Raw genomic sequence first — 13,244 nt, 5'->3', positions numbered from 1 at the left:
CATTATTGCATAGTAATTTTAGAGGTTTATGTATAATTTTGTGCTATCCCCTGGCTGACCTGTTATCCAGCAAGCTCGAGGAGTGACTGTGACTGATGAATATTTTTGTAATTATTATGTAGAACACTTTGCAGTGCAGCTTTCCTTGCATCATTTGGCACTGTAATACGTTTCCCCTCAGTAATTGTTTGCCTTATCGCACTCATAGTTAAAGGGTTAGCTCACCCAAAAAGGAAAATTCTGTCATTAATTTCTCACCCTCATGTCGTTCCAAACCCGTAAGACCTCGAATTAAGATATTTTTGATGAAATCGGAGAGCTTTCTGACACCCCATAGACTGCAATGTTATTACCACTTTCAAGGCCAGAAAGGTAGTAAAGACATCGTTAAAATAGTCCATGTGACTACACTGCCGTGCAAAGGCAAAAGAACGTAACTTCGTTTTTGGTCGAAAATTAGTTATTGATATTTTTGCCACGTTAATATCATGTGGATATTCCGTTGTTTTTTCGAGAAAATAATGGGTTGTCTTAACAGTAACTTCCAAAAGCCCATGAGAAACCAAGGCAGAACACGTAACACCATTTAGCGCTCTTTGGCTTTGTTTTGGAACGCTAAAATTGAGTTACGGTACTCTGCCTTTGTTGAGTCGCGGGTCAATCTGAAGTTACTGTGCCGGTGTTCTATCAAATAATGCTACCTATCAGATTGTATGGTGTTCTGCCTTTGTTTTACTGTCCATTAAAATTTTAATTACGGTGTAGCCTGTATACTTTGTACAGCTGCCATCAGTCCCTGTAACTTCTGATGTCCCCAGAGCTTTGTCTTGCACAAACTCGGTCAGAACATTTAGTATGGTCTGAACCCGCTCCCTCGACAAACGTGCAATATCGATTGCAAAAGATATATGCAGAGTTGACAGAAATATGTTACACATGCCGTAGCAGATTGAAAATTTTGAAATACAACAAATAACTAAAGCCCCGCCTCACCCAGTTCGGGTACCGGCCTTGTTGAAACACTCATGCATCTAACTGAGTGCCAAAGCTTCGCCGGCGCCTTCAACACCGCCCTAAACACGGCCGAGCCGACGTGGGAATAATATATCACAGGGAGTGACAATAATGAATGAAGCAACAAGGGTATAATGGTGCATACAACATAATGAAGCAAGTGCTGGTGCATACAACATCAGACCAGCTGTTACAAGCGGGTTATACATACAATCAAAGCGTCCGTAATAAATCCGCGGGACGAGCGATGTGCACAAGCACAATAATAGGGCAGACAGCTGAAACCACCGCATACTGAAAAGACGCAGAACACAGAAGGTTGTGCAATAAATGCATTAGTCGTCTAGGTAGTCCACAACATGCTCCCCACTGAGTCTCAAAGGGGAGAGCACTGCGTTTTTCGTAACCGTGAGGAGCGCGACAAGTAAGTAAATGGCTATAAGTAATTGTAAATCATACAAAATAAACGCCATGATCACTAGATTTTATACAGGTGTTACTATGCTTTTGTTAATGGTGATAAGCAATGAAATATTGATCATGTGGAAGTTACTGCCTTTTGCCTTGGCATGACTTCTCACTTTTTGCTGACAATGCAAAGGCAGAGTACAGTAACTTTAAAATGGTCGTCAAGTTTCAGCTTAAGATTTTTTTTATGTAGATCATTTTCATAACTAAAACATCTAATTGACAGATTTCCAGTGTCCTACATATAATTAATTTGGCAGGACAACTAAAAATCTTTAAAGTCATTTTTCTCAGTTCCACACTCTAGCGAGTTAAGGTCTTTTGCCTTTGTAGAGCAGTACAGTCCATGTGATTTATATATTTTTTTAATATAAATTGACTTTATTCAACAATTGTTTCTCTTAAGTGTCAGTCTCTTGACACTGATCACGTAGTAAACACAGTGCAGCACTTCCAGGTTGTACATCAGAACGCCGGCTCAGTATTGCCCGGCTCCTGCGTCAGCACCACACCCATGTGTCGTGGTGTTCCTGTGAACAGCATCAGAGACTGACATAGAGGAATATATAGTTTTTCTTAGTTACAAACCCGAACCCGAAGATATTCATGAAACCACCCGAAACCCACGAGTTCTTCTGCTACGTTGGGTAGCAGACCTCCATCACTGACACACATAAACTAGCTCACAGACAGTGAATGGGAGCCCTACAACATCCATCAACCCCTACGATCCTCTTACTAGATTTTAAATGTCTTCATGGTTCTGCCCTAATATATCTTTCTAATTTGTTGAATAAATATACTCCAGCAAGATTGATCCGAACATTCAATGGTAACTTGTAACTTGTTAAAACGGCTAAAAATGGACAAGTCAGCCTTTGGTCATTTCGGTCCCAAGTTAAAGAACTCTTCCTGACAACCTACGAGCAATCAACTCGCTATGCACTTTTAAAAAGTATCTCAAAACATTTGTTCACTAGGGCCTTTCCTTGATTTATTTTATTGTTGTATTTTGTTTTCTTTATTTTATTCCTATTGTGTGTGTATGTACAGTATGTTTTTTTTTTCTTCTCTGTGAATGCACATATTTATTTCTCTTCTGTAAAGCACTTGGTAAACACTGTTTTTAAAAGGTGCTATATAAATAAAGCTTTACTTACTAAGGTGTCAATCTACCGAACAGAACCTGAATAAAGCTTCAGCTTTACTTAGGTAGATATTGTCAGATTATTATTAATGGAATAGTTCACCCAAAAATGGAAATTCTGACATTGTCTACTCAACCTCATGTTGTTCCAAATCTGTATGACATTCTTTCTTCTGTCAATATAAAGATGATATTTTTAGGAACTGTTTTTGTCCATATACAAGGCCATTTTGGTCGCATATGCTCCTGAAATTTAATCTGTGTGACCTAAAAATATATTTGGGAGCATTTGTGCAAGTGCAAATAATGGTTGTGGTGCGACCCGTTTTCATTTCACTACAAAACGTTTGCAAATTACTGCGCAGTGTGTACCTAATGTGCGCTGATATGCAGTGGCCGAACCATCATTCTATCCAACGTTACATAACTAATCAAACTTCATCCTTATGTTCTTAACTTTAAAGCAGATTTTAGATTGGTTAATATTAGCCGTCAATCACTACCACTCCCTTTCACTGCGCTCCGTTGTCACGTGACAGGGAGCTGACAACAGCGCGACATTTAAAAGGCTGAATAAGAGAGAAGATGAAACGCTGAAAGATTTCTTTTGTAATGTCACCTAAAGTCAGAGTTGGTGATGTGATTAATGTGGATCCACCAGCTGAAAAGAAATCGTACATCTTTCGGAGAGAGTGGCTAAAAGATTTAGAGTGGCTCCGCTATGCTGATGGTTCAATGCATTGCGTTCATTGTAAAGCCTGTGGGACAGAGTTTGCAGGTGACACAGCATTCGCAACTGAATCAATACATTTTAAGCGCGAGAGCTTGGTTAAACACGGAGAGAGTGCCAAGCACAAAGAATACAGGGACAAGTGTGTGGCAAACAAATCAGGTTCATCAGGTTCAATTATTAAGGCTTTTAAATCGCCAGGATGATGCCGGTCGTGCCGCTCTACTGGCAGAGCTAAACGTCAAATTTGGTGGGTGCTCCTAAATGTTTGCTGGTGCTCCTAACTTTTTGAATTTGGGAGCACCAGTGCTACCAAGTAAAAAAGTTAATTTCGAGCTCTGTTATGATGAAAGTCAATGAGATCCCCAAAAATATTGGACCCAATTCAGACATATTTTTTGTTCCACAGAAGACAAATTCATGCAGGTTTGAAACGTGGCCTCCGAGGACCAGATTTGAGAACCCCTGCATTAGACAGGGGTTATGTTACGCAGCATGCTGGTTATGGATATTCCCAAAAATGGCTGTGCAACCGTATTTGGAGTCACTCCCAGTAACACGTATCATGTCCTTATAACCAAATTGAATATCGTAAATTGAATTAGCTACCAAGAAACTGTAATCTGAAATCAAACAGCTAAAAGTAAGAATATATTACTGTGCTGCTGGAATTTAAGAAATCTCATGAGGGGTCTTTGTGGAAAGCCCTCTTGCCCATGTCTTGCTATTCCATGTAATAACTGAGGCCTGAAAATGTTTTTATTCCACTTAAGGTGAAAATTTAATAGTAGCTAAAAATAAAGACTCAAGATCACTCATGTATTAATTATACATGTGTAGGAAAGGCCGCAAGAAAGGGTTGTTTCTGTCTGGTGATGTCTCTGTTATTTCCTCAACTAAGTAGTCACTAAAAACAAATGATAATATGTACTTAGTCCTGAAAGACTCATGGGAAACCATTATATTTTCAGTCTAGAGTGTTTGGACAAGCTTCAATATATACAGTTTTTAAACCAATCCAAACTATTCAAATATGTCAACAAACGCAGAAGAATTAGCACAGGGGAAGACAAAAAGAGTATCACATTAAAACACAGAGGAAGAAACCCACTAATGATCAATAATTCAAATTTCTTAAAACGCTGCAATTCTCTGCAGAGCAGCATATGTGATTTTGCTCTCTGCTTCGTCAGAAAAGTTTTAGGGCAATGTGGCATATTGGGAACATGAACATCATACATTGCAGGCATGAATTGAAGGAAAAGAGAACAGTGTGTGGCGGGTGGAATGATAGAGCAGGACAGGAGTGCATGCATGTGCATATGTGCATGTACATATTTCATTAAGAGCCAAAAGGAAGCAGTAAGGGAGAAATAAGTGAGAGCTAAGAAAGGGACCGTAAGACACAGGCCTGTTAATTTGGAGACTGATTTCACAGTGTGTCAGTCACAGGAAGAAAGAGCTTGCTATCTCTCTCTCTCTCTTTCTCACTTTCTCACTCTCTTGCTCTATCTTTCCTCTCAATCCCCTATTTTTTCCTGCTTTATTCAGCTGACAGCATTGGAAATTGGTGCTAAGATGGAAGTAGTATCCTGCAGTAGTACAGGACCAATTACAAGGTGTGTATTTATTTGGCAATGTGAGTTTGTGTATTGGGAAAAAAAACATGTTTGAGTGCAGAACATAATGTGTATGCACAGGAGAGTGGTAAATATTTAAAGGGATAGTTCACCTAAAAATGAAAAAAATCTGTCATCGTTTCCAACTCGCATGACACAAAATCCTGACAACCAACCCCTGCTTTCCTTGGTTCACATATGTTCATCAGAGAAACATGACGTGTGATCTGTGAATGAATCACTCTTTTGAGTCTGATTGCCCGAATCAGGTAATCCAATTCTGAATGATTAATTCACAAATCTGACTGATTCTCGAGTGACTTACTGACTCAATGATCTGGTAACAATGGTTAGCAGCTCACTGGAGGGGAAGATTGTCAGCAAATAATGTTATTTTAGGTCTGTTTCTCACACAAAAGGTCATATGAACCAGTTCTTTGATTCTTTTCTAGTGCTTTTGAGTCCATTTTTGAAGCTTGAAAGCTTCCGTACCCATTCAATGAACATTGCGGTCTTCAACAATTTCTCCTTTTGTCTTCCAATGTCAGAAAGAATTTTAAATGGGTTTGGAATGACACAAGTAAAGGTCTTTTGGTGAACTATTCCTTACTTGGAGAGAAAAATGTGAGAATATACATTTATTTATTGTTCCTGCATCTGTTGGTGTCACTATTCTCTTTGTTCTATTTTTAGTGATCTTTGGAACCTCTTTGAGGCTTATGAAACAGAGGGGGGGTTCAGATTTCTAATTAACATGTTTCCTTCAGGTCTACTTTTGCATCTTGATAATGGATTTAGCGGCTTTTTATTAGCTTACAGGCAGGTGGGCTTGAATCTTTAATATCATTCTGTCTGAACTCCTGCTGCCATATTGCAATCTTAAATATTGAATTGATTCTGTTATGTTGATAGATGACAAGATTAACCGTGTTCAAGAGCAAAGTCAGTAGGAGAAAAGATATGCTAATGTGGGGAATGACAGCGTGAATAAGTGTACATGTGTGTTAGGCCAACCTGGTGGAACTCCCGCTGGTGCTGCACCGCTCCGACGTCACCACCTATGGGCAGCTGCTCGGACATCTCCTCGTCTTTAGCTGTCAGCCATTCGATGATCTCCTGCAGGGACAGCTGGAGCTTCCCGCTGTTGTCCGAAAAGGCCTCCAGCCGTACCCTGCCAACACAGCAGACGACAGCCCGCCACAGGGCACGGACCCATGGTCAAATCTTAGACAGCACTGAGATCACAGCACTGAAAAACTGTCCATATATGGAATCTCAGGACATATTCATACGGCACCTTGTCACCATTTCTGTTTTATTATTTTTGAGGGTTTTGCAATGTTATTCCCTGGTGAACAGGCCAACATAGCAAGACAACAGCATATGTTTGGATGCATGTGAATGCTGGTCTCTACCAGGCTTCTTAAGTATCTACACAAAAATAAATAAATGAATAAATATTACTCATTTCATAATTAAATTAACTGTTAAAAAAAAACAGATCTGAAACATTTTTGCAAAGAAGAGTCAAGTCAAGATGTGCCAAGATGATAGAATCCTATCCAAACAGACCGAGTGCTGTAATAAAATCAAAGATTCATTAGTTGAAGTGATTCAACTAAGTATTAGTTTAGGGGTGTGCACACTTATGCAGTTTTTTTAAATATTTTTTTATCTTAAATGTGTCACTTGTTTTCAGTGGCATTGCATAGGTTATAATTTTTACATTAAATGTACAAAAGTTCTCATACAATTTATCTTTGTATCATTATTGACATCACAAAAACTCTGATTCACCAGGGGTGTCTAGACTTTAAATGCACTGTTGATCTATAAAAAAGAAATGTCATGAAATGGGATAAAAAAAAACACCACAGGCTACTTGCACTTGTAGTAACCCTCCTCCATCTCCAACCCAGGCATGTCAAAAGAAGAGAAATGTATATACTGAGGAGCATAACACATCTCTGTGAGGTCCCAGCATGTAATAAAACAGAAAAACATCTCAACCCATTGCCCTGCATTTACATGGAGGAAATCGTGGGATGAAAATCTTATCTGTTTGCAGGAATCACATTTTCACATGATGATAAATAAAATATAAAGTGAGTCGTTTAGCTACCAGCCCACACGGACTGGAATTGTTTTAGAGACCGGCTGGTTCTGTCAGCAACCAAGCTGATGCTGTACAGAGGATTAAGAGAGGAAAAACCTTGTTTCAATAACCCCCAGTGTCCTCACAATTGCATTATTTCTAGCCTGTTATATGCCACTCAAGAGCATTGTCAGAGTTCAGGGAACGCGGGGAAAAAAATTGCTAAGACAAAGGGATAAACGAGAAGAGAAAATATATAGTGAATTCATTCATGTTATGTGCATTCATATTTTTTAATCACTAAAATACGGTATATTTTATATTAGTAATTGCACTACCTTTCCAAAACATTGCAAAGGTAATGCAGCGATGACCGCATTAAGTCATGGGTGAAGTATGTACCAATTCAGATTTTCTCCAGGCCATGCATTAAGGTTAGTCGCATGATGGTTGTGCAGCACAATTTTACAAGACAATTGCAGGACATTCACCTATTTGTGCCACTACTGTGTTTTTTGTGTGTTTGGGATCATGAATTCAGCTCCAAGTATTTGCAGCATCCTGTCTTCCTTCATTTTAACAAGATGCTCAACCTCTGCTGATACAAAAGCGGCCTCACAGCATGATGCTGCTTCGCTGCAGGTTCGCTGCTGTTTGAAGTGTAGGCAGTGTCAGATTTGCAGCACATGTATCTTTGAAAGGTGGATAAAAAGCTATATTTTGGGCTCATCTCAGCAATATTTTACTAGGTCACTACTACTATTGTTTTTTGGCTTCAGGTGTGCTTTAGCATGGGTCTTAATGGGCTTATTTTGTGCAATAATTCTCCCAAACAGGTTATTAGCTGGGCAGTGGTTGCATTAGACTTTCTCATTGTCCGTTATTTTGACAGACAGGGTCATAAAAATTCTGTCATAATCTATATTACCCGTCATTTAAATGTAAATATTTGAATGATAATGCTTTTGTTTTTGTTCACTTTTTCATTTTTAATCATGAACTTACAGCATGAGAATATAGGCTTATGCATTTATTTATTTATTTATGAAGAGAACAGATTAACAGTCAGAGACTGTGCGTCACTTGTCATGTTCAACACCACAATGTGTGTTTGTTTGTTTCCCTGTAGTGACAGCCGAGGCCACTAAAATAAGACCTTTGTGCCTGAACAGGCAAATATGAACAATGCAATATTACAAAATACAATTACCATTAAAATATGAACGAAAAAAAGTTAACTGAATAAACTCAATCGACTTTCCATATCTGCCTGAACTCAAACCTTTCTCTTAAACTGGATGCTCGCCTGTGCGTAATCAAACGCATCGACGGCCTCAGACTTCTTGTGGCAGTTTTAATTTTGTTCTAGAAGTAGAAGTTACAATTGATCACTCTCAGTGTAATCTGTCAAAATGACAGACGACCTTCAGATTTTCCTGACCCTGCTAAAAAAAAATCTGTCAATGACAGAAAAAAATTCACCCTTTGAAACTGGGTTTCCATCTACATATTTTTATGGTTATTTTGTAACACCACATAAAAATGCTGTATGGAAACACCAAATGAATATGTGGATAAGTAGATAAGACGTAATATGTCTTGTAATACGGTAAGAAGACATGAGCATATTAAAACTATGATGGAAACATTTCTTGAATAAATTCATGTGCATCAAAACAGACATGTTTTTCATATCATGTCACAGTCATGTCATTTGGTCAAACAAACTTGCTCAACACTGTCGATTTTGTTCTAGTGAACAAAATGGGATGGAAACACTGCTATACATACTGCAAACTATTTAAATGAAATATATTATTGTTGTTATTTTATTATTGGTTTGACTGGTGCAAATGTAAGCTCCATTCTCAGCTACTGAGCTCTAAAGACCTAATCAAAGATGGTGTAGCTTTAAGGATCTGGGCCAGACAGTACCCAAAAAACAGGTACAAACGCCACCACAATCCATGAGCTGTCATCATTGTGCCCTTGAGCAAGACCCCAGGTTGCTCCAGCGGGACTGACTGTGTCATATGTAGCCCCTTTGGATAAAAGAACAGTGATTATTGGCCTTAGAGTATCTTCTTTCGAAAATCCACTTCTGGTTCACACAGACTGTTTTGAGGAATTACTTTTTTCAACAAGGCTAATCGTAGCCTCCACTTAGTCATAATTGAAGCGACAGTGTCCACTGGGACGTCCAAACACTAATGTGCTTGTTATTTTCAATAATTCGCAGAAATAGGCCAATTGTCGGGCAACTGCGTGCTCATTAGGACAACACAGTCAGATTTACAAAACTTAGGCAAACATATGTTTCATTTAGCTTTGTTAAGAATATTTTCAAACAAAACAATGCCACATGAAAAAAATATATATACTTTTGAGAAAAAGTACAAATATCACAGAGCGAAATCACATTCTCAGTAAAAATGAAAGTATTGGCTCTTATATACTGCATAATTACAGACCAAGAGGCGGGATACAATGAAAAGAGAGAAAAGTCAAATGAGAAACCGGCTTCACCTGTCCAGACCTCTATTGTACTGGGGGAGGGTGGGCACAGCGCTCCCTATAATGATGTGTTATTAGACTCAATAAAGGCAGCCAGGCTGCCAACATTTCATTAGAGAGCCTGTGTGTTCTATAGTTGCCTGAAGGCTCCTTCATCATGCAGACGCAAACACAAACAAACACACACACCTCCTCCACTGGTGTGACTGTGCAGCGGATAAATTAGCTCACATATGCACCCACACACACATACAAAGACAAAAGAATTTAATTGAGCCCAAGGAAAATTCTGCTGGGGTCAAAGAGCAAGCTGTAGATTCTTGCACTATATTCACATCAAGGATCAAATGAAGCTCCTGACTCTGTGAGTTTAATGAGTTCACGTAGCGTTTCTAGTCAGTGGTGATGGGTTGAACTTGGAAATGAAAAGGTTCTTGAATAATCTCGTTCTTGTAGTTCTTGAAAGAGCCTTTTGTCACACAGCTAGCCCTCAGCTATAACTGGCACATATTGCTTTCTGATACAATTACAGGAACGTGTGTTTGTTGTAGTTTTGTAAATTAAAGTATGTTAGTGTGTTGTACGTGTATATCAAGCACTGGTATAAAAAGTCTTCTAAAAAGGATTGATCTGGTTCTTGATCCTGATTGGTTAAGCCGCGTTCGAAGCGGTTGTAAATTACTCTACAAACATACACCTGTGACCTCGGTATACATCAGTATTACTGCACCACTGCAATAATATTAAAATAAATATTTTTTATGGACTCCACTCCGTGCCTAACAACACCCCTAGCTGTTCTAAATTCACTGCAAACCATGGCTTCTTAGGACTTATAGCTTTAATTGAACATTATAATAATGTAAATAGAGCCGTTGGTGAAAACAGTGCCAAAGGTTCAATTATCAATAAACGCGAATACTATTGAATAAAGTGGGATCCATATCTGAAACCATCTTGAAGATTTTCTTCTTCATTTAAACCTGGTAATGTTTTAGTACTTTAAAAAATATATAAAATGAAGAATTGTTATGATTGAATGAAGTAGTTATGACACAGAAGACTATAAAAATAAACAAAACAAAAGGAATAATATAAAATAATTAAAGATTTTTAGGTCACTAATCAAATAACCAAATTTGTGACACTTAACATGTAAACTGCATCCTACAGACGGTTTCAGCATCAAATTCAGCTTTTCACACAAATTGTTATGCTGATAATTCAAAAAAAAAATTTATTTAATTTAGAAAGTTTTTTCTAAATTTTTTTTATTTTTTTTATTAAATTAGAAAAATGTAAAATGTAAGCATCTGTGATGCGATCTGGGAAAACCCACCACATGGTGAAATGTACCATATTAAAGCTGATTTCAAGCCCTTTCCAAATCTGTTTGTATTTCTTTCATCGTTGGTCTGTAACAAAAGTTATGGTTATCTGAAGTCGGTTGATTTTCAGGAACAGAATCTTGGGAAAAACAGGTTTAATTAACACTCACGTCCTGCTAGCGGTACGATTGGCGCTCTTTTTTTATTGCCTTTTTTTCATATCACATACTTTAGTAATCATCACAGTTTAGGTATCATTCGAACTCAAAATTCATCCTGTGAAAACCGTTTTGAAATTGGACGATTGAGAGGCGAGCAAGATCTTTTAAGCGAACAGCTACAAGACTACGTTGTTCTCGTGCTCCGCTCCGCATCTCACCATAAGGTTGGATAAAAAACGGAAAAAAATTAATTAAAAAAATTTAAAACTTGTGTGCCGTTGTAGTTTACACAGGACTGGCGGGAAATGGACATTGATTTACCTTTATTCTGTTATGTGGTTTATTTTGATAGGTTAAAGGTTGTATCAGCGATTTCCGGTCCAAAAAAGGCCCAAACATAAATTATCACATTCATCTAATCTTTCCTAACGATCCGCTAGCTGCCCGCCCCATAAGCAGGCCGTCAAAAAAACGCGTCTCTGTAGGCAGCCTCTGAGATCTGCACACAAAAACAATTGGTTTCACCAACCACTCAAAACCAAAATAAATAGTGTTCCAACCAATCACCAACAGGGGGTGGGTGTTGTGAGGTTTTGCGCTCGTGCACGGCTGCACGCGAAGTCGGAGCTGAAGAAGCAGCCAGCGTCTATCGTGTCTTGGAATAAACACGATGGTATTCCCTCGCCCTAATCCTCCTCCTCCTCTTGGGTATTGACTCAGCCATGTTCAATTTCTCTTGTTCGTTGATAGACGCTGGCTTCTTCTTTAGCTCCGACTCCGCGTGCAGCCTTGCACGAGCGCAAAACATCACAACACCCACCCCGTCGCCTACAGAGACGCCTTTTTTTGACGGCCTGCTTATGGGGCGGGCAGCTAGCGGATCGTTAGGAAAGATTAGATGAATGTGATCATTTATGTTTGGGCCTTTTTTGGGCCTGAAATCGCTGATACAACCTTTAAAGGGATACTTCAGGATTTAGCATTAAGCTTTGTATTAGTAGAAAACCTGTAGTATTTTTGAATTACCGTGCTTTCTACCCTCATATCCCCCTGAGATGAGAGATTTCTGTATTTTTTGTCTGGAAAAAATCCTGGAGGATTTTTTGGCCAGAGGCTAAAGACTACAGCCAGTAGGAGGGGCTGTCCCGCATGTTTTCAGCCCGCCCATAGAGGGTGGGATCTCACTCACAGAATGTACACATAGTATCAGCCGTCTTTCTTTGGAAGCTAAGCTAGCAGGCTCTTGTTCTGTGGAGAAAGCTGAGTAGTAGGAGAAAGCTGAGTAATAGGGGTTACCATCCTCTTTTTCCCGGACATGTCCGGCCGTCAAGATCGTCCAAAATGTCCGGGATTCGGCTTTTGCTTTCTGCAGTCGCCATTCATTGTTTACATGCACACCTTTTGTTTCAATCTAACTGAATTCATTTCGATTGGTGAATCTGAATGTAGTGTTTACATGAACGCTAAACAAGTGATCAGTCGATGTGCGTTTTAACATTGCTAAGAAAATTCCCGCTCCTTCGTGAGAGATACGAGACCGGTGCATCTCAGTAATCACGCCACCAGCCTCGCACCGTTCTCCCGCGCCCCTCAGTCTCGTCCTGCTCGCCACAGTACACATAATGAATGGCGACTGTAGAACGCAAAAGCCGAATCCCGGACATTTTGGGCGATCTCAAAATCCCGGGGAAACTCGTCACGGAGTCTCACTAGTAGCCTAGCCTTGTTGTTTTCAACTGAGCTCTCTTACCGGTAGGCGTGGCTTGGGAGTGGCCTCCTAGGGCAGCGAAGCAAGTGCATTCTGGGAGTTGTTGTCTTTCATCCACATAAGCCAAAAAAACATTTTCTGGCTTTTCTCAGTCTAGAAAGCTCAAAATTCAAAAATAATTTCACATTTCTTCTACATAAATGACCTATTTTAAATACACATTCATCTTTCCAGAGGTGAAGTATCCCTTTAACTGTCTTTGTAGTGTTAAAAGAAGGAGAGCTATGGGCGAATTTTTATTTATAATTTTTTTTACCTCTGCCGACGTGCTTAGTCTTTTCAGCTTGCCACTATAAATTGCTATTTTTCTGCACTAAACTGGTGAATTTTGCCAAGATATATTCAGAGATGATAGACAAGATATTATAGAATAATAATTTAAAGAAAACCCAATTTTCAG

General features: G+C 39.0%; 1 protein-coding gene across 3 annotated transcripts in view; it reads right to left on the bottom strand.

Annotated features, from left to right (window-relative positions):
* drp2 (dystrophin related protein 2) overlaps positions 1-13,244 on the bottom strand; it is a 172,012-nt gene that overhangs the window by 60,169 nt on the left and 98,599 nt on the right. For all 3 annotated transcript variants that reach the window (XM_082178201.1, XM_082178200.1, XM_082178202.1), the window contains exon 3: positions 5,993-6,149. In XM_082178201.1, coding sequence (XP_082034327.1) covers positions 5,993-6,149 — 157 coding nt within the window. The remainder of the gene's footprint in view (positions 1-5,992; positions 6,150-13,244) is intronic.

Source organism: Leuciscus leuciscus (assembly GCF_965113295.1).
Source record: "Leuciscus leuciscus genome assembly, chromosome: 8".
In the NCBI taxonomy this organism is placed as follows: Eukaryota; Metazoa; Chordata; class Actinopteri; order Cypriniformes; family Leuciscidae; genus Leuciscus; species Leuciscus leuciscus.
Note: the sequence above shows the minus strand (reverse complement) of the source record. Positions and strands in the feature narration are given on the sequence as shown.